The sequence below is a fragment of the Euprymna scolopes genome, chromosome 1 (assembly GCF_053919585.1).
Source record: "Euprymna scolopes isolate OS-2025 chromosome 1, ASM5391958v1, whole genome shotgun sequence".
Taxonomy (NCBI): Eukaryota; Metazoa; Mollusca; class Cephalopoda; order Sepiida; family Sepiolidae; genus Euprymna; species Euprymna scolopes.
This window is the reverse complement of record NC_136482.1, coordinates 1951753-1974662: the sequence shown is the minus strand read 5'-3', so window position 1 is coordinate 1974662 and position 22910 is coordinate 1951753. Positions and strand designations below refer to the sequence as shown.

Below are 22910 nucleotides of genomic sequence, written 5' to 3'. Positions count from 1 at the left end.
AGTTGCCCTAGAAAGGAAGCCTTTGTCGAGAGATTCGCTAATCCAATTATATATAACCGTTAGCACATCTGCTGTAGATCTAGCAGAACGGAAACCATATTCCATGTCACTAAGAAGGTTATTTCTGCTGAGGTGGTTTACTACTTCTTTATTTAATATGGATTCCAGCAACTTACTCATGACACACAGGAGACTTATTGGTCTGTACCGAGAGGGAGATGACTTATCACCTGAATTCTTAAATACAGGGCATACTGATGAGGTTTTCCAGGGTGTTGCGAAGCACTTCTCCTTAAGGCAACGCTTAAACAGTTTTGTAGTTTTGTGGTCTCTGCCTAGGTATAACGTGATAAGTTTCAACACTTGAAATACTCTAATATTTCCAATTAAAAACGGTAATTAGTTGGTACGGTTTTAGCTTAACTCACTTGGCTCAGTGGTTAAATCTAACTATGCTAGCCATCCTGATGAGACACTTAACTGTAATAGTTTTCTAGTAACCTCCAGTGTTTCGCCCAACAACTCATGTCACAATAGTAAGAGTTTGAAAAACCTTTTTAAGTAATAGACCACTAAATCTTTTTCCGGTTTGCTCTGGATCGAAAAAAAACATGTCAATCTCGAATACAGTAAGTTCAAACGGAAGTAAAAAAAAAATATTTTGTTTCCAGCCAAAAAGTCAAAGAAGAACTTTGCTATCAACATACTTTTTTCACATAAGTAAAGTACATGTTTACAAACACTCATCCTATGTATTTACCTTTTAATGTTTGTATACCATATTTTACTACTTGACCATTTTAAATTGTTTTATCATTTAACATGGGAAACGACTATCGCCTCCAATTCAACTTTCAGCGTTTATCTTAACGTGTAATTTCCATTTTCTCTCGGGCGATAATTAATTTTTTTTTCGGTGATATAAAGTATAGAAACGCGATTCTCTATGCAAACGTATTCACCCAATTTCCATGATTATAGCAATATAAACGCTAGTCTCGCTACTATTAATCGCCCTTTCTTTTGTAATTTACAAAGATTTATTTCTTTTATGCATAATGGACCCTTTTATTGGCTTCAGCGGTTCGACGTTGATCCTAACATCGATGTGATTGTCTATTAAAATTTTGAAATATTGCATGAAGAAAAACATTCTATGAATAAAAACGTGGGAAAGAATTTATTATGCAAACACTCTTATGATCTACTGCTTTCACCGTTATAAATGCAATTTATTAATGCTGTCAATGAATTACTCTTCATATACCGTTTGTACTCTTATCTCCGAGTGGCCTCCGGGCCTTGATAAGTGGTGACGTCCTTGTAAAAAAAAATATTGCAATTTGGACATGATAGGCTACAATTTGAAATCATGCCTACAGAGACACTATGTAAAGAGTTGAGCAGCGAGATGTCTGTTCACATTACATTTAAATTTCTACATGTTAGTATATCCATGGAGCGCTCATGTATAAAGATAAGATTCTGCTGCTTGTCGGGTTAGACACAATTGCTGTATCGTTGTCGTTAATCTTCTTCAACGGTGTCGTTACTTTTTTAGACTCGCGCCGCCCAATACGTTGTGTCTGAGACAGACGCAAGGAAACAAACAAAAGGAAGAAATTCGAATTTTTTTTAGATGAAATGAAAGACATTTATTCATAGTACATTTCAAACTAACGCATTGCATCTTGCTTTAAAATTCTTTTGGTTCATCTCGTCTGCCATGTAGTTAACAAAACCCTGCCTCTCGACACGGGCTCAAAAGTCTCTCGCGCCACCACGCAGCAACACATCCATCTTACGCTGGCAATTTGTGCCATACGATTGCTGCTGATACAAGCACGTCAGCGGCTCCGTTAATCGTTCATCAGAGAATATTCCATTAAATTACTTGTAAAATAAATACAGAAATGTAACATTGCGGCCATTGGAATGCGGGTTAGAGTTTTATCAACAGTTTTTTTTTTATATTCTGTCTAATAGAGAGACTAGTGATAAGGTGTGACAATACTCTGTACCGATTTTACGTGTAAAATAATATCGTGTGGATATTTTTAAATAGGGTGAAAAAACATAATCCGTCTTATGGCAATATGGGCTTTCGTAAGCTAAATGTACGGTATAATCAAGTTGACACACCGGTTCGCGCTAGATCATCGAAGTTAGTTAACATTGAGCCTGGTTAGTACTAAATGGGTGACAATTTGGGACTGCCAGGTGCTGTATCGGCTCTCCGCTTATCTCGACATTGATTCTGGACTTCTGAGCAATGGACTCAAACAGTGCCGATTCAGGAGAGGTGTGGTTGAAGATTTCGCAAGCCTTACTACATAATTAAACGCGCAGCTGCCCCTACAGGGGGTATCCTTTGTCTTTCGATACTGTACGAAGACATCGAAGCTGAATAGGTAACATGGCCGACCGATGCTTACGTCACGTGAAAACTTACAATTGTGAAATGCGGATATAGGTACGAAATGTGTTTAATAGTTAAAAAGGTAAATAAATAAATAATGCCGATATCTTTTTTTGCGTCTTCTTTATTTCAAGCAATTTTTTATCGTAATCTTTTAAAAGTAATTCGTTCAGTTCATGTTTTCCAATAATTTATCAACTAAATCTTTCTTTATTTTTGTTGTGTTTTCTCTTTTTCCGACAATTTATTACCTAAATCTTTCAAAATCGATTCGTTCTTTAAATATCATTTTAATTTTATTTGTTCTAATTACTTTAATTATTTTAATGACATTTTATATACTTTATTTCATGTACTGTGAAATACGAAAACTAGCACACACATCACAAAATGCAAAACCACTAAATTAATCCGAACAATCAATATTAACCTTAAAACCTAATTCATGTCTGGAGAGAGAATTGGGTCTAATAAATTTGGCGAAATGTTATGTAAAGCATTCAGTAATTCTAATTTGTAAATAAAATAGTTATTTTTGAAATAATTACACTACAGTTTCGTTTATTATTTCATTTTATATAATTTTATCTTTTTGGTCCCCCGACAAAAGGAGTGTGGAACTGTAAATTCACTCTTGTCCGTTCGTCCGTTCGTCTGTCTGCACTTTTCTCAATAACTTCACCTTGAAATTTTTTGAAATTTTGCACAAACATTAAACATAATATAAATAAAAAAAAGTAACAGAACGGATTTTCCGAGAAAACTCCGTTGCCCCCTTAGGGTGCCTTCCTGGTTAAAATGTCTAAAATTGACACTTTTGTTCTTATTAAAAAAGTGATATCTCGGATCTTTATAAAGCTTTCTGAAAAGTTGTAACTGATTTCTATATAACTTTGTTTGTCTATACTTCGCGATAACTCTTGGGTGTCCTCCAGGGGCTTTTCTAGGACTAATAAAAACACTCTATTTGGGGACTATTTTACCGTATTTGTCCAAAATTTTCTGTATATGTCTATTTAGCAGTTTTGCATGGTGCTGAACTTAAATTTAAATATGTTAAGGTCTTGGGGACTTTTGGGCCTAAATGGAGGGGGGCGCAAATGATGGACTTACTCATTTTAAAATCTGGTCATATAAGTAAAAAAGAAATAAAATCTGGTCTTCTTCTTCTTCTTCTTTTTCGTCTTCCTCCCCTCTTCTTCTTTTTCTTAATATTATTTATTTTTCCTTCTTTTTCCCCTTTTCTTCCTCTTTTTCTTCTATTATTTCCTTCTCCTCTCCTTTTTATTCTTTTTCTTCTTTTCCTTAATCTTCTTCCTTCTTATTCTTTTTGTTACGCCATTGTTATTAGTTTTCTTAACAACAGAAAGTGGTCATTGAGTTTACTTTCACAAGCGTCCTAATTCCTATTTTACCCTTCACAAACCACGTTCCTTAAATAATGTTTCTGACAAAGGGAGAAGATTTGATTTTATTTCTTTTTTATTCATGTGACCAGATTTTATTTCTTTTTTACTCATGTGACAAGATTTTATTTCTTTTTTATTCATGAGACCATATTTTATTTCTTTTTTATTCATGTGACCAGATTTTATTTCTTTTTTACTCATGTGACAGATTTTATTTCTTTTTTATTCATGTGACAATATTTTATTTCTTTTTTATTCATGTGACCAGATTTTATCTCTTTTTTACTTATGAGACCAGATTTTATTTCTTTTTTATTCATGAGACCAGATTTTATTTCTTTTTTACTTATAAGACAAGATTTTATTTCTTTTTTACTTATGAGACCAGATTTTATTTCTTTTTTATTCATGTGACCAGATTTTATTTCTTTTTTACTCATGTGACCAGATTTTATTTCTTTTTTATTCATGTGGACAGATTTTATTTCTTTTTTATTCATGTGACCAGATTTTATTTCTTTTTTATTCATGAGACCAGATTTTATTTCTTTTTTACTTATAAGACCAGATTTTATTTCTTTTTTACTTATGAGACCAGATTTTATTTCTTTTTTACTTATAAGACCAGATTTTATTTCTTTTTAACTTATGTGACAATATTTTATTTCTTTTTTATTCATGTGACAAGATTTTATTTCTTTTTTATTTATGTGACCTGATTTTATTTCTTTTTTATTCATGTGACCAGATTTTATTTCTTTTTTATTTATGAGACCAGATTTTATTTCTTTTTTATTTATGTGACAAGATTTTATTTCTTTTTAATTCATGTGACAAGATTTTATTTCTTTTTTACTTATGTGACCAGATTTTATATCTTTTTTATTCATGTGACAAGATTTTATTTCTTTTTTATTCATGTGGACAGATTTTATTTCTTTTTTATTTATGTGACCAGATTTTATTTCTTTTTTACTTATGTGACCAGATTTAATATCTTTTTTATTCATGTGACAAGATTTTATTTCTTTTTTATTTATGTGACAAGATTTTATTTCTTTTTTATTCATGTGGACAGATTTTATTTCTTTTTTATTTATGTGACCTGATTTTATTTCTCTTTTATTTATGTGACAAGATTTTTTTTTTTTTTTATTTATTTATGTGACCAGATTTTATTTTTTTTTTACTCATCTGAACAGATTTTATTTCTTTTTATTCATGTGACCAGATTTTATTTCTCTTTTATTTATGTGACAAGATTTTATTTCTTTTTTATTTATGTGACAAGATTTTATATCTGTTTTATTTATGTAACCTGATTTTATTTCTCTTTTACTTATGTGACCAGATTTTATTTCTCTTTTATTTATTTGACAAGATTTTATTTCTTTTTTATTTATGTAACAAGATTTTATATCTGTTTTATTTATGTGACCTGATTTTATTTCTCTTTTACTTATGAGACCAGATTTTATTTCTCTTTTATTCATGTGACAAGATTTTATTTCTTTTATACTTATATGACCAGATTTTATTCCTTTTTTACTTATGAGACCAAACTTTATTTCTTTTTTATTCATGTGACCAGATTTTATTTCTTTTTTATTCATGTGACCAGATTTTATTTCTTTTTTATTCATGTGACAAGATTTTATTTCTTTTTTATTCATGTGACAAGATTTTATTTCTTTTTTATTTATGTGACCAGATTTTATTTTTTTTTATTTATGTGACAAGATTTTATTTCTTTTTTATTTATGTGACAAGATTTTATTTCTTTTTTATTTATGTGACAAGATTTTATATTTTTTTATTTGTGTGACTAGATTTTATTTTTTTTTATTTATGTGACAAGATTTGATTTCTTTTTTACTTATGTGACCAGATTTTATTTCTTTTTTATTCATGTGACCAGATTTTATTTCTTTTTTACTTATGAGACCATATTGTATTTCTTTTTTACTTATATGACCTGATTTTATTTCTTTTTTACTTATGAGACAATATTTTATTTCTTATTTATTCATGTGACCAGATTTTATTTCTTTTTTACTTATGAGACCAGATTTTATTTCTTTTTTATTCATGAGACCAGATTTTATTTCTTTTTTACTTATGAGACCAGATTTTATTTCTTTTTTTATTAATGTGACCAGATTTTTTTTCTGTTTTATTCATGAGACCAGATTTTATTTCTTTTTTACTTATATGACCTGATTTTATTTCTTTTTTACTTATGAGACAAGATTTTATTTCTTTTTTACTTATGACACCTGATTTTATTTCTTTTTTATTCATGTGACTAGATTTTATTTCTTTTTTATTCATGTGAAAAGATTTTATTTCTTATTTATTCATGTGACAAGATTTTATTTCTTATTTATTCATGTGACAAGATTTTATTTCTTTTTTATTCATGTGACCATATTTTATTTCTTTTTTATTCATGTGACCAGATTTTATTTCTTTTTTATTCATGTGACCAGATTTTATTTCTTTTTTTCTTATGTGATCAGATGTTATTTCTTTTTTACTTATGAGACCAGATTTTATTTCTTTTTTATTCATGTGACAAGATTTTATTTCTTTTTTATTCATGAGACCAGATTTTATTTCTTTTTTATTCATGTGACAAGATTTTATATCTTTTTTTATTTATGTGACCAGATTTTATTTCTTTTTTACTTATGAGACCAGATTTTATTTCTTTTTTACTTATGAGACCAGATTTTATTTCTTTTTTACTTATGAGACCAGATTTTATTTCTCTTTTACTTATGTGACCAGATTTTATTTCTTTTTTATTCATGTGACAAGATTTTATTTCTTTTTTACTTATGTGACAAGATTTTATTTCTTTTTTACTTATAAGACAAGATTTTATTTCTTTTTTATTCATGTGACAAGATTTTATTTCTTTTTTATTCATGAGACCAGGTTTTATTTCTTTTTTATTCATGTGACAAGATTTTATATCTTTTTTATTTATGTGACCTGATTTTATTTCTTTTTTATTCATGTGACAAGATTTTATTTCTTTTTTATTCATGTGACCAGATTTTATTTCTTTTTTACTTATAAGACAAGATTTTATTTCTTTTTTACTTATAAGACAAGATTTTATTTCTTTTTTATTCATGTGACAAGATTTTATTTCTTTTTTATTCATGTGACCAGATTTTATTTCTTTTTTATTCATGTGACAAGATTTTATTTCTTTTTTATTCATGTGACAAGATTTTATTTCTTTTTTATTCATGTGACAAGATTTTATTTCTTTTTTACTTATAAGACAAGAATTTATTTCTCTTTTACTTATGTGACCAGATTTTATTTCTTTTTTATTCATGTGACAAGATTTTATTTCTTTTTTACTTATAAGACAAGATTTTATTTCTTTTTTACTTATGTGACCAGATTTTATTTCTTTTTTATTCATGTGACAAGATTTTATTTCTTTTTTATTCATGTGACCAGATTTTATTTCTTTTTTATTCATGTGACCAGATTTTATTTCTTTTTTATTCATGTGACCAGATTTTATTTCTTTTTTATTCATGTGACCAGATTTTATTTCTTTTTTATTCATGTGACCAGATTTTATTTCTTTTTTATACATGTGACCAGATTTTATTTCTTTTTTTACTAATGAGACGAGATTTTATTTCTTTTTTATTTATGTGACCAGATTTTATTTCTCTTTTATTTATGTAACAAGATTTTATTTCTTTTTTATTTATGTGACAAGATTTTATTTCTTTTTTATTTATGTGACAAGATTTTATTTCTTTTTTATACATGTGAACAGATTTTATTTCTTTTTTATTCATGTTTTTTTTTTTATTATTAAATTTTCACCCCAAACAAGGCACAGTGCCACTTTGAAGCAGGGGGCTACTATTAGGGAATTAATTAGCGGTGTCATTATGAAGGGAGAAGAGTAGAAAGATGTTTGTTAATATTACACTTGAACTTCTGCATATCATTGCATTTGGGAAAGCAGAATCCCGGAAGGGAGTTCCAAAGACCCGCAGTTCTGGGGAAGAAACTATTGGAGTAAAAGGCTTTCTTGCACCTAGGGATCTCCACTGTAAAGGGATGAGACTTAGTAGCTTGTCGGGTTTGTCGGGGGTAGTTACGTCGGAAAGGTACAAGTGTTTGCAGTTCGTCAGAGCATTCACCATTAAAGTATTTGTAGAACAGGCAGAGGGATGCAACATCTCGTCGATGGGACAGAGGTTGAAGCCTAGATGACAGTTCAGGACCTATCAGGTTGGCGACTCTTTTTTTAACCCTGTCCAGGAGCGAGAGACAAGCAGCAGATGCACCATCCCAGATGTGACAACAGTACTCCATACATGGGCGAATGGTTGCCTTATAGAGGTATAGGATACTGGCAGGCGTAAGTAGTTTTCTAGCACGGTAGAGGGAGCCAACCTTCCTTGCAGCAGCCTTGGCAATGCTCTCAATGTATCTATTCCAGTTCATATTCCCTGTAAACGTTAGGCCGAGGAGTTTAAAAGAAGTACTTTCAGGCAATGTGCTCTTGGCCATTGCTATTGGTGGTAGAGAAGGTTTCTTGTAGTTATTGAAGGAAACAAGCTTAGTCTTAGCAGCATTGAATGAGACCAACCATTTTTGTCCCCATTCCACTACGGATTGGAGGTCATCCTCTAGTGTTTCTGCCATTTTCTTGGATATGTGTTCATTTGTTTTCCCCTCATATCTGTTATAGAGAGTGGTGTCATCGGCAAATATACCCATCTCCGAAACAATATTATCAGGGAGGTCGTTTATGAATATCAGGAACAATAGAGGTCCAAGGATAGACCCCTGAGGCACTCCCGCATTTATGTCATATTGTTTGGATGTACGTCCGTCGAGGGCAACTTTGATTTTTCTATTACTTAAGAAGGATTTAATTACGTTATGAATTCTTCCAGTGATTCCATATGATCTAATTTTCCTTAGAAGACGATCGTGCCATACCCTGTCAAAAGCCTTAGATATATCAAGGGCCACCGCTCTACCCTCCCCTGTTTTATCCAATGAACGGTATATACGTTCAGAAACTACAGTTAAGATATCTGCTGTTGAACGAGCTTGCCTGAATCCATATTGTTTGTCAGTCAGGAGTTTAGCAGCTGTTAGGTGCTGGACTAGGACTTGATTAACTAAGGACTCAAATATTTTGGCGAAAAGCGGGAGGAGGCTAATGGGGCGATAATTTAGTGGGTCAGTTCTTTCACCAGAATTCTTGAAGACTGGTACCACAGAGGCGGTTTTCCAGCAGTCGGGAAAACAAGATTCGTTAAGGCATTTATTGTAAAGTTTGGACAGAACTGGAGCAACCTCGGCAGAGCATTTTTTTAATAGCACAGCCGGGATGAGATCTGGTCCACATGCTTTTGAGATGTCTAGGTTTTTTATAATAGCATGTACCTGAGAAGGGGTGATTTTCAAATCGTCAAGTGTGGCGTCTGTTCGCAGAGGAAAATCAGGGAGTGAGTGGTGTACCGAGTTCAGTGTGGAGTTTGAGGCAAACCGACTGGCAAGCAGATTAGCCTTGTCAGTTGCCGTGCAAGCAACCTCATGATTGTTTGTTAGTGGGGGAATAATTGACTGTCCATTATTAACTACGCTGTTGTAGATTTTCCAAAAATCCCGGGTTCCTAATTTCTGTGCTTCGATGCGCTTTCTGATGGTTTCAGAGTAATCTGACTTAGCTGTGTCTATCACTCTCTTACAATTATTTCTAGCTTCTATAAACTTCTGTTTATTTGAGCTGGACTTATGTCGGTTGAATCTGCGGAACGCATGCTGCCTTTGACAAATGGAAGCTGCACAAGCAGAAGTAAACCATTGGAGGGAGTGGGGCTTGCTATAGTATTTCCGTGCGGGAACATGTGCTTCAATAGCAGTTTTGAACCATTCAGTTGTCTCATTTGCACACTGTTCCGCTGGAAGAGTAAACATATTTTGCCATGGGGCATCTCTGATGAGCTCCCTGATGGCTTCCCAATCAGCCTTTTTGTAATACCTAATGTGACAAGATTTTATTTCTTTTTTATTTATGTGACCAGATTTTATTTCTTTTTTACATACATGTGACCAGATTTTATATCTTTTTAGTTATGTGACCAGATTTTATTTCTTTTTTACTTATGTGACCAGATTTTATTTCTTTTTTATTCATGTGACAAGATTTTATTTCTTTTATTCATGTGACAAGATTTTATTTCTTTTATTCATGTGACAAGATTTTATATCTTTTTTATTCATGTGACAAGATTTTATTTCTTTTTTACTTATGTGACAAGATTTTATTTCTTTTATTCATGTGACAAGATTTTATATCTTTTTTATTCATGTGACAAGATTTTATTTCTTTTTTATTCATGTGACAAGATTTTATTTCTTTTTTATTTATGTGACAAGATTTTATATCTTTTTTATTTATGTGACCAGATTTTATTTCTTTTTTACTTATGTGACCAGATTTTATTTCTTTTTTACTCATGTGACAAGATTTTATTTCTTTTTTATTCATGTGACAAGATTTTATTTCTTTTTTATTCATGTGACAAGATTTTATTTCTTTTTTATTCATGTGACAAGATTTTATTTCTTTTTTATTCATGTGACAAGATTTTATATCTTTTTTATTCATGTGACAAGATTTTATTTCTTTTTATTCATGTGACAAGATTTTATTTCTTTTTTATTTATGTGACCAGATTTTATTTCTTTTTTATTCATGTGACCAGATTTTATTTCTTTTTTATTCATGTGACCAGATTTTATTTCTTTTTTATACATGTGACCAGATTTTATTTCTTTTTTATACATGTGACCAGATTTTATTTCTTTTATTCATGTGACAAGATTTTATTTCTTTTATTCATGTGACAAGATTTTATTTCTTTTATTCATGTGACAAGATTTTATTTCTTTTTTATTTATGTGACCAGATTTTATTTCTTTTTTATTTATGTGACAAGATTTTATTTCTTTTATTCATGTGACCAGATTTTATTTCTTTTTTATTTATGTGACCAGATTTTATTTCTTTTTTATTTATGTGACAAGATTTTATTTCTTTTTTATTCATGTGACAAGATTTTATTTCTTTTTTATTTATGTGACCAGATTTTATTTCTTTTTTATTTATGTGACCAGATTTTATTTCTTTTTTATTTATGTGACAAGATTTTATTTCTTTTATTCATGTGACAAGATTTTATTTCTTTTTTATTTATGTGACCAGATTTTATTTCTTTTTTATTTATGTGACAAGATTTTATTTCTTTTATTCATGTGACAAGATTTTATTTCTTTTTTATTTATGTGACCAGATTTTATTTCTTTTTTATTTATGTGACAAGATTTTATTTCTTTTATTCATGTGACAAGATTTTATTTCTTTTTTATTTATGTGACCAGATTTTATTTCTTTTTTATTTATGTGACAAGATTTTATTTCTTTTTTATTCATGTGACAAGATTTTATTTCTTTTTTATTTATGTGACCAGATTTTATTTCTTTTTTATTTATGTGACCAGATTTTATTTCTTTTTTATTTATGTGACAAGATTTTATTTCTTTTATTCATGTGACAAGATTTTATTTCTTTTTTATTTATGTGACCAGATTTTATTTCTTTTTTATTTATGTGACAAGATTTTATTTCTTTTATTCATGTGACAAGATTTTATTTCTTTTTTATTTATGTGACCAGATTTTATTTCTTTTTTATTTATGTGACAAGATTTTATTTCTTTTTTATTCATGTGACCAGATTTTATTTCTTTTTTATTTATGTGACCAGATATTATTTCTTTTTTACTCATGTGACAAGATTTTATTTCTTTTTTATTTATGTGACCAGATATTATTTCTTTTTTACTCATGTGACAAGATTTTATTTCTTTTTTATTTATGTGACCAGATATTATTTCTTTTTTACTCATGAGACCAGATTTTACGAATTCTCCGTACAATAAACAAACCGAAAAAACGGACTTACTTGTTCAGAACAAAGTCTGTAGGTTGCCACGATCTTCATTGAAAGATTCCTGGCGTCAACAAATCCCATCGAATAAAGAGATATTTCTCCGATCATGGCGTAATCGGGAACCATCATAGCAACTGTTCTGAACAGGACTTTCAAATTGTCCGGAAGTTCTGCCCGTCCGGCATAACCAGGATTCATGGTGATGAAAATGCTGCAAGTAGGATCCAAAGATATGTTTGTACCTTCGAAAATGAACACGTTCGCCTGTTCGGTTATTGCGCGCTGGATTGTCTGTATCTGTTGGGCGATGACGGATAACACCTAGAACAAAAAAGCGTCGATGAAAATAAGTAAAATTCATTTCTAAGCTGAAGAGTTTATTTAACAGGCTTAAGGCTAGTAAGAGCAACGGATGATTTTTACAGGGCGCTAGTAATACTTCTGACAAGATCGGTCTGCATCTATGAAGCAATGAATCACAACGTTGTTTGTCTTTGTTGATGTAACCGAATATGTGTGTTAATGTGACTTGACCCTAAATATTTTTTATTATTTACTAACAGGATTACTTGACGTTGCCCGGGGCCATGAATAACTTCTTTTTACCACCCTCCCTCTCTCTACTCTTTCTTTGTCTGTCTGTCTGTCTGTCTGTCTGTCTGTCCGTCCGTCTGTCTGTCTGTCTGTCTGTCTGTCTGTCTGTCTCTCTCTCTCTCTCTCTCTCTCTCTCTCTCTCTCTCTCTCTCTCTCTCTCTCTCTCTCTCTCTCTCTCTCTCTCTGTATATATATATATATGTGTGGGGGGGGGGGGGGTTGCCATTATCTGTAACTCTCTGCATCTGCTTTTTACTCTTGTCGGTATATCTATCTATCTATCTATCTATCTATCCATTCATCTTTTTACATGCACATTTTTACGCAACTTCGATTTGATTTCCACTGTAGATTTTTTTAAAGGGGAAACAGTTCAAATTTCTCTCTTTTTCTCTTTCTCTCTCTCTCCCTCTTTCTCTATTTTTTTCTTTCTCTCCCTCTCTCTCACACATACATATTTCAAGATGGCGACCAGAAAATCATCATTATAGAAAAATAAAATGCTAAGATCTTCTTTTATGTTGGCTGATTGGTAAAGCATACAAAAGAAATCCCCACCTCTTCAGGTGTTGACATTAGACCAAAATCAAATCGGAAGATTCTTGGACGTTCTGGAGTGCTTAGTTCTCTGTCCGTGTGAGGTATGGTTTGTGTAATTTTAAGACATCCACCTTCTCAAGCGTTACCCTTCTCGCCCTTGTAGAAGTGCTTATTTTATTACTAATCGCCTAAGGTGCCCCTACCGATGAATGTCGACGAAGCTACATAGGCATTTTTTGTTGATCTGAGTTCTCTTCCTCCAGGTTGCTGAATTTTAAAATTTCACTTTTCCGACGTGTAGTCGTATCTTCCCGCCTAAGCTAGATAACTTTTACAAACGAAAAATAAAATAATTTAGAACGAACAATTTAAATATTGAGATTTCTCATTGAGGCACAATGAGCGAGCTCCTTTTTGGGGGAGTTGGGGCTTCTGCATTAATAAACCTTGTAGAAAAGTTGTCCTGTAATAATGGGGGATGTATGCAAATACAGGCTCATATTGACAGTTGTTTATAAAACTTAATCAAATCAAAGCTATCGAAGAACACAGGTGCTGAAAGTATGCTAACATCAAGTTTTTAACAAAGACAATATTTTAGTGCCTTTGTTTTTTTTTAACGTATACATGTTTTCTCTCTCTTTCTCCCCCTCCCTCTCTCCCTCTCTTTCTCTCTCTCTCTCTTTTCTTCGTTCTTCCCGTTTTCTTATTACTCTTATTCTATATATTTGAAAGATAGAAGAATTATATTAAACAGTTGGACATTGGACTCCATCCATGGCGAACGTAAACAGATAGCAAACGAGACTAGTCGCATGTCAACGATTGTTATCTAAAAAGAGACAGATCTCAGTGATTAAACTAGATAAGTTGAAAATGATATTTGGAAAAGGTTAGAATCAAACCTAGTAGGCAAGTTTTAAAAGATAATGGATATTTAAACCTTGGAATGCCGAATGATTGTCATTGTTCTCGCAAATAACTAAATATTATTTATGTCAGAGTAAGATATTTAATTTAGGAATGCAGTCGATTGTTCATTCTTTTAGAAATAACTGGATATTAAATATATCAGTTAAAAGAATGGACAATACGAGTTTAGAAATAATGGTTATCAAATAGCTTAGATATTGAACAATTCAAATTGGGAATTCTTTGTTTGCCATAAATGTGTTTGGACATTACATAGGTAAAATCACGTCATCAAGAAAGGAGATTTCCAATATATTGAGACAGGGTTCGAAGTTAGACAGTCAGTTAGCAGACGAGAGTCGGGCAGCGACTTAGTGAGAACTGATGTCCTCTTGGAGGCGTGAGGAGGGGAAGAGGAGACCATATAGTTGCAAAGGCTTGAAAGTCCCATCATCAATCAGCCAGCTGGTATGAATAAAGAATTACCATATATATTTGTAAACTGTTGTCTTCGCGTCTGTCGTCATTTCAAACCAAATTAACTCTCCATTGATGAAAGATGAAATCACTCTGCTACACAACATCGGTTGAGCTAAAATGGGATTAATAAACTTTCAGTACCTGTGTTATGTAAAAAGGGACAGACCCCAGTAATTAAACTAGATTAGTTTGAAAATGATATTTGGCAACAGGTACGAATCGAACCCAGTAGGCAAGTTTTAAAAGATAATAGATATTTAAGCTTAGGAACGCAAAACGATTGTCATTGTTCTCGCAAATAACTAAATATCAGTTATGCCAGAGTAAGATATTTAATTTAGGATATTAAATATGTCAGTTAAAATAATGAACAATACGAGTTATAAAATAATGATTAAAAAATAGGTTAGGTATTGAATAATTCAAATTGGGAATTCTTTTTTTGTCAAAAGTATGTTTGGACATACATAGGTAAAATCTACGTGAATAAATTTCAGGTGACGAAGCCACGCTTCTAGCGTCATCAAGAAAGGAGATTTCCAATATATTGAGACAGGGTTCGAAGTTAGACAGTCAGTTAGCAGACGAGAGTCGGGTAGCGACTTAGTGAGAGCTGATGTCCTCTTGGAGGCGTGAGGAGGGGAAAAGGAGACCATGTAGTTGTAAAGGCTTGAATCCCTGCCCATCATCAATCAGCCAGCTGGTATGAATAAAGAATTGCCATCTATATTTGTAAACTGTTGTCTTCGCGTCTGTCGTCATTTCACCAACTGAAAATGTAAATGTGTTTTGTCTATCATCAGAACTTTGTATAACTGTATAATTATATATAATTTGTATTATTAGTTGTCTGTCCCCCTCATCCATCATCAGTAATGATTATCCCCTTCTTATGTAAAAGAACTGTATTACACATTCCTTGAAAAATGAATTTGCATCTCCTATGTGTTATAAATATGAACTGTGTGTGTAATCTATATGTCATTATCATCCTTTGTTCTGAGTCCCCGTTTTATGTCAATATGTACCCACAACATAACACGAAGATCTCAGCTGTTTGGACAGTGATCAAAAATTGGTCTCGAAAACAAAATGCTTCTTAAATGTTAAAATAAATTTATTTTTTATTAAAACAATATCCTTGTTCGCTGTTTTGTACAAACGCTCAATTTCAGCAGAACGGTCCCCCCATCAACAATGTCGATGAAGTCCTGCCATTAACGATAAACATGTTGCCTGTAACAACGACGACCAAAAAGACCGGAGACGAGATCCACCAGCAGATGTAACAGTAACATCACATATCGTTTATTCCCCCAGGTATTGGATAATTTAGATCCCCGTGGAGTGATGTCAAACAAAAAAGTGGGTTTTAAGTCTGTATGCAAGGCCCGGGAGAGATTATGTCAAAAGACGGTCAAATTCTATTACTTAAAATCCCTGGTCAGCGATTGACCACATATTTGAAACAAAACAGGTTGGAATGTTGACGTCATCTGGGCCATATAAAAAGAAATACAGAGAGAGACATAGACGGAGTTAAGAGAACGCGACACGAGAGGGTGCTAGCAACAAATTCTTCTCCACCACCACCCTCGTCACGCATGCCATTATTGTCAAACTATCATTTGAAAACAGGGGGAAGGTCTTGTAGTCAACAGCTTGTCCTCATACCAGCCAGGCTAACATCGACCTTGACCAGTGGAGGCCTTCATAAAAGTCGATAATATCTGTCCTTTTTACGTCATCTTTTTGTGACATCAACTAATGTGCACGGAGACAAACAAAATAACAAGCAACATCCGCCAATTTTTAATGACATATAGAAGATAGATATTCACAATAAATTCATTTGTAAATTAAATAAATTTCCACGAAGTTAGGAGACATTAGCGTGACCTCTTCAGGTCGTCACCGCCTGCAGAGCAACTTAAAACTGATTGGAAGTGCTCTGAATTATCATCATATGAAAGGATATGCAACAGACAAGATCACGTATTCCTTCTAGTCTATTGTATTACTAACATTCTCTATAAATACTATTATGACATGAAGTCTTCAGAATTGTCTGATTTATTCCTGAATTCTTTTGTTGCAGCTTCCTTGACGCATCGGTTTAGTGTGTCTATTTCGATTCTTGCCCAATGTTTTCCTTCTTTCTATAGTCTTGAAAGGACGAAGACTGAGGCCAATAGGTATCTCCTGTCTTTGTGAAAATCATCTTTCATTTTTGTTAGCTTCATACATCAAGTGATTTCATGCCTTGTCTGGAGCAATTTCCATATCAAAATATGAATCTCGTAGTTCGTGATAACTTTCCAGATTAACAATCACCCAGAGGTCTAATATTTCGAAATGGTTTCGTACTTTTGGCTCAAACTCACTTGAACTCGATCATGTAATGAGAACGATGTAAGAACAGTGTTATTAAAATTATATTATTTTTGAATTTGTTAAAATATTTGATGATATGAAATATATCATTGGGAACCGTGATGTAGGTTCGGTTACAGGCTGACATGAAAGCTTCGTTTATAGTTATTTATAATAAGTCGATCCAACCAATTGCCAATTGAAAAACTTTTTTAAGTGATGGATTGATCTTGAGAGAGTTGCAAAAAAACTTCTTACCTCTAGTTCTATGCGATTGAATTCATCAAAACACGCCCATGCACCGGACTGCGCCAAACCTTTCAAGAATTTGCCCATTGCTTTGTAATCAAGGCCATCTGAACAGTTGAACACAACACACTGAAAACGAGAAAAAGAAATCAATCGCATGAGTTAAAAAAAATGATATTTAAAAAAAAAACAAATTGGTATTTAGATGAAAAGGTTTTAATAAATCGTAGATGTTTGGAAGGCCCTTTTTAGGGTTCTAGTTTTGGGGGGTTGTTTTCACTCATACTTATCCCAAACAAGACAGTGCCACTATGGTGGACTCTACAGTGAAGGCGTGGGGTTTTGTTATTTGTCGATTTAGTGACGAGTATTTACATCGAACGGTCACCACTGCTAGAATTTGCCGGAGCACATTCCATGAAGCTGCTTATAAAACAGGTTGAGAGATTGTAGCAAAATAGTAGCGATGGGACAGCGGTTTGAGATTGATTGAATGTACAGACCTTATTTGGAGACTCTTTTTTGGACTCTGTCGAATAGAGAGCGATTAATCATTAATGGATTAGCCCGTATGTGGCAACGGTATTCCATGAGCGAACCTTTTAGGAAGAGTCAGTTTTACAGAAGAATTTTTAGGAAAAAAGGTTTTAAGGGATATACGTGTGTGAGAGAACGCGAGAAATTGTTACATAATGAACACAAACAAAATAACAAATTTAAAAAGTTCACAGAAGAGGTATTTTATATATTTTTTAAAATGGAAGTTTGAAAGATAGGGAAACATAAAATCTTTGTTCATATTTTCATAATTCTTGCAAAGCAAAAGAGTATATATATATTATTCCTTAATTGGAATTCATTTTTGAGATGAGCATTATGTATTAATTTATTTTTATTTCGGACTATTATTCTATTATAATAATAGTCCGAAATAAAAATAAATTAATAAAGCAAAAGAGGTTCGATTATTCGAGATATATGAGTCGATAATGAACAAATTATCAATAAATCTATATGCATTAGTATATATTTTTCTATTATATCAATATCTTTTCCGCTTAAAATCCTATTATGTTTTATGACAACTGTTATTGATTTCGATCTTACCTGCTTTGCAACGGCTTTTGCAAGGTCTTTACATGTTTCCGTCTTTCCAGTTCCGGCGGGTCCTTCCGGTGCTCCACCTAGATTCAATTTCAAAGCGTTCATCAGTGTCCTACAAAAATAATCATAATAAATTTTATACTACTTCTACTGTACTAATTTGTAATAAAATAAACAATAAAATATTCGAAACCTTTTAAAAAGTAAAGCATTAAAGTCTCTTCATTTGCATAAAAATCAGATTCTCTTAGAGATAACTATGATCGTTTATTAAATTAGATTAAATTATAGGACTACTAGGAATCATAACGAGAAGTCATTATTAGGTTCACCAGAAACACTGACATATGGATGGTTACACCAGCAAATACTTACTCTCTAAATAAAGAATTTCTAGCCTCTAATAGTATCCGCACTGGCAGTTAATTTCTAACCACTGTGTAATAACCGCAGTGCTGTACCCCTGCGTTTATTTTACAAGTACTTTAATAGAATCTGCTCCGATCAACTCCTTGTGTTGGTGCTCCTTAGCGTAAATATCCACTTATAAGCAGCAACATCTCACCTTTTCATTTTAAATGTCCCCAGATGACAGAGTTTCTTTCCTCGAATTGCTAGACTTTAGAACTATTTCCGTTTCCTGCTTCCCAGCCTCTAATATACAGAAGTTTAAATGTTGAATAAAAGTTTAAAAGTGAATAGTATCAGTAAGTAAAGAATAAAAGTGAATAGTATCAGTAAGTAAAGAATTGCCTTTTAGAAAGGTTTTATTAACTGTAAAATACACGTACGCTCTTGAAAGGATCGAGCGGGAAAATGAAACAGAGGGCGCTTTTATTATGAATGTCAATCCCAAGGGGGATAACTCTTAACAACAAATTAAATCATAACATTTTCCCCGTCCTAAAGTATTCAAGTAAGGGGTAATTAATTATAGACAAATTTTTTTTTTTTTTTTTTTTTTTTTTTACAATCACATAAGAATCATTTTATTTACAGATAACATATGAACCCAAACTGCAGTTTTTTCAGTATTTAGTCACAAAATCCTTATATTTACTAGGGAATTGTCGAACTCGGGACGACCTCCGCACAGATTGGCAGGAATGCTGATTTTCAGTATTATTTTTTAGTGAAATCTGATTTTCTTCAAGATCAGACGATTGATTTTTGTCTTCCTCATGACCAATGTTTTCATTAGTAGAAGGTTCAAATAAAGTCTCTGAAGTAGTAGGATTATTATTAGAGTTTTCTTCATTTGATGAGTTTGGAGCTAAGTCTCGAACGTTGACAGTGGTTTCAGTACCAGAAGGTAGTTGAACATAAGCGTAGTGGGGGTTGACATCTATTAGGGTGGCAGGCGTTACAGGAGGGTCATGTTTACTTGTTTTAGTGTGGTTTCTAATATATATTGGGCCTGGTTTAACCCAAGAAGGAATTGAAATTCCGGAAGCAGATTTACGACTATATTTAAATAGTCTATCATGGGGAGTCATATTAGTGGCAGTACAAAGTAATGATCTAATTGAATGAAGTGCGTCCGGTAGTATGTCTTCCCAATAAGGTAGTTTCATTTGATTAGAATGTAATGTTGTTTGAATGGCCTTCCATAAGGTACCGTTGAGTTTTTCAATCTGTCCATTACCTTCAGGATGATATCTACTTGTTTTAGAAGTAGCAATTCCTTTTTTGTGTAAAAAATCCTTTATTTCTCTTGCTAAGAAATCAGAAGCACGGTCAGTATGTATCATGTCAGGCAAACCAAAAATTGAAAAGAGTTTGTTTAGACAGTGGACAATGTCATATCTCTGCAAGGAAAAGCGAAAGGAAAACGGGAATACTCATCAATTAGAGTAAGTAGATATTTGTTGCCATGTATAGAAGTAGGTAGAGGGCCTTTAAAATCAAGATTTAATCGTTGAAAAGGTAATATGGCTTGAATGAGAGTCCCTCCATTGGTATTGGCGAATTTGGGTTTCAGTAATTGACAGGATGAGTAAGAGTCAGTAATATTCTTAATTTGATCCAAAGTAAAAGGGAGGTTCCTCGTTCTTATAAAATTGCTTAGTCTTGAAACACCAGGATGACATAATTGTTTATGTAAATCACGAAGATCTTGTAGATTGTAAGTAAGAGCAGAGATGCGAGAGAATGTGTCAGCAGCAATATTTTCAGGTCCAGGTCGATAAACTATAGTGAAATTGTATTGGGATAATTCTATACGCCAACGACATATTTTGTCATTCTTAATTTTTGATTTTCTTTTATTGTCGAATATGAAACTGATGCTCTTCTGATCTGTGATGACTTTAAAGTGCCTGCCGAGTAGAAAATGTCGCCACTTACGGAGAGCTTCTACAATAGCAGCTGCCTCTTTTTCTACTGCATGGTGCTTAATTTCGTTAGTATTGAGAGTTCTTGAAAAAAATGCAATAGGACGACCTTCTTGATTTAGTGTTGCAGCAATGCAATAGTTACTAGCGTCCGTTTCTACTTCAAATTCTTTATTTGGATCTACTGTTATTAAAGTGGCGTCTTTTAGATCATTTTTCAATGTTTGAAAAGATTTTAATACAGATGGAGGTAGTGGAAATTCTTTGTTTTGATTTAGTAATAAAATTTTATCAGAAAATTTTTTAATGAATTTGCAGTAATAGGAAAACATTCCAACTATTCTTTTTTGAGATTTAAGATTCAGCGGAGGTGGCATTTCGAGTAATGGTTTTAGTCTTTGATAATCGGGAGCTATTTGATTATTTTCTATGGTGTAGCCGAGTAGAGTAATAGAACTAGAAGAAATGATGCTTTTATTTTCATTTAAAGTGATGTTATATTGTTTAGCAATTTTGTAGAATTTTTGAAGATTGTAATCGTGTTCTTCTTGATTTTTTCCACATATAGTTACGTTATCAACATACACAAAGGTATCGGTTAGATTTTCTTTTTCTATAATATAGTCTATGCTCCTCTGGAAAGCACTTACTCCATTGGTGACGCCAAAAGGAAGACGAGTAAATTGAAAAAGTTTGCCACTTACTTCAAACGCAGTGAATTTACGATCAGCATGATTTATAGGTATTTGGTGATAAGCAGATTTTAGGTCGAGAGTAGAGAAGATGTTATATTGAGCGATGTCGTCTACCATCTTATTGATATTAGGCATTGGGTAAGCGTCTAGTTCCGTGAATCTATTAATGGTATCGCTGTAGTCGACTACCATTCTTTTCTTATGATTCTCATTCGAAGTTACAAGAACTTGCGCTCGCCACGGAGATATCGAAGGTTCAATTATGCCTTCTTTCAACATTCTAGCAGTCTCTTCTTTTATGAATTTGTTGGCGGCAAAAGTGTAACATCGGGATTTTGTCGCAATAGGAGTAGTATGAGGAGAAAGATTAGAAAAGAGAGGAGGGGGTGGAACGTTTATGGTAGGAAAAAAATCATTCGTGTTTATAGCTCAAATTATAAGTTTGTCTCTAGGACCGTCGAATTTAAGTGTTACTTTTTTATATTTTTTTAAAATATCTTTTCCGATTATTAAATCAATGAAAAGGTTTTCAATGATTTCAATTGTTATTCCAGAATGGGTTTTATCTTTCAGTATTAAATCCACGACAGCTTCGCCAGTTATTTTAGCATGTTGATCGGAAGCAGCCAGAGCTATAGTTTTGTTTTTAGGTATTGTGAAGAGTTTAAGTTTTTTAGCAGTATTTTCATTAATGAATGTTTTTACACTGCCGGAGTCCACCATAGCGTTCACGAAGTGCCCGTTAATTTGGCATTGAGTGAATGTGACATCTTTGGAGTTAGTTCCTAGTCAGGATAGAGAAGGTGAGGGGTAGTCAGAGTCGTCATAAAGAACAGCAGTATGAGTGTTAGAAATAGAAGATTTACACACTTTAGCCCAATGACCATTTTTTTTGCATTTTTTACATTCGGCGTTTCGTGCAGGACATAAATATCGAGGATGACGTGATTTTCCACAGAAAAAACAAACCCCTTTTGGATGCATATTTTCTTTAGTCACAGCTATACGATTGTAGCCCGAAGGATTATTTGTAGCTGCTACAGTAAAGTTATTTGCGTAGCTTATCGAATGCTTTTCTGCTTGTTCAAGAGATCTGGCCGTGGCATATGTGTCTTGTAAAGTCAGGATGGGTTTTTCTAACAGTCGTTGTCGGATGGACGAAGAAGAAATTCCGCCGATGAAAGCTTCCCGAATGTATTGATTTTTGTTTTCTTCAGCAGAAACCGCTTCGAAGTTACATGTTTTGGCAAGCATTTCCAATTGTAGTATGAAGGCATCTATATTTTGTGTTGTTTGTTGCTTCGTCGTCATCAATCGATATCTATTATAAACAATATTTTCAGGTTTTAAATAAGCGGCGTCCAATGTTCTTAATGCACTATCGTAGTCGGTTTTATCGCTTATTAAATCGAAAACAGAGGCTGAAATACAATTGATCAAGGCAAAGAAATTATCTGAAGTGTTTTCGATTAATCCGTTATTATGTGAGCGGATATAATTCTGGAGGGTTAATTTCCAATGCCTATAGGATTTTTCGGAATTAGGGCATGTAGGTTCCACCTCGAATCTGTCGGGACGTAAGATTCGATCCATTATTTTTTTTTTTTTATACAGTTAATAAAATTGAAGTGAATAGTATCAGTAAGTAAAGAATTGCCTTTTAGAAAGGTTTTATTAACTGTAAAATACACGTACGCTCTTGAAAGGATCGAGCGGGAAAATGAAACAGAGGGCGCTTTTATTATGAATGTCAATCCCAAAGGGGATAACTCTTAACAACAAAT

At 32.6% G+C, this 22910-nt stretch overlaps 1 protein-coding gene across 1 annotated transcript in view; it reads right to left on the bottom strand.

Moving 5' to 3' along the window:
* The window catches only part of LOC145244699 (dynein axonemal heavy chain 3-like), a 382877-nt gene that overhangs the window by 193486 nt on the left and 166481 nt on the right, over positions 1-22910 (bottom strand). Inside the window, exons 28-30 of the mRNA XM_080107154.1 lie at positions 18102-18210; positions 17004-17123; positions 11859-12167 (exon numbers count right to left, since the gene is read on the bottom strand). Coding sequence (XP_079963280.1) covers positions 11859-12167; positions 17004-17123; positions 18102-18210 — 538 coding nt within the window. The remainder of the gene's footprint in view (positions 1-11858; positions 12168-17003; positions 17124-18101; positions 18211-22910) is intronic.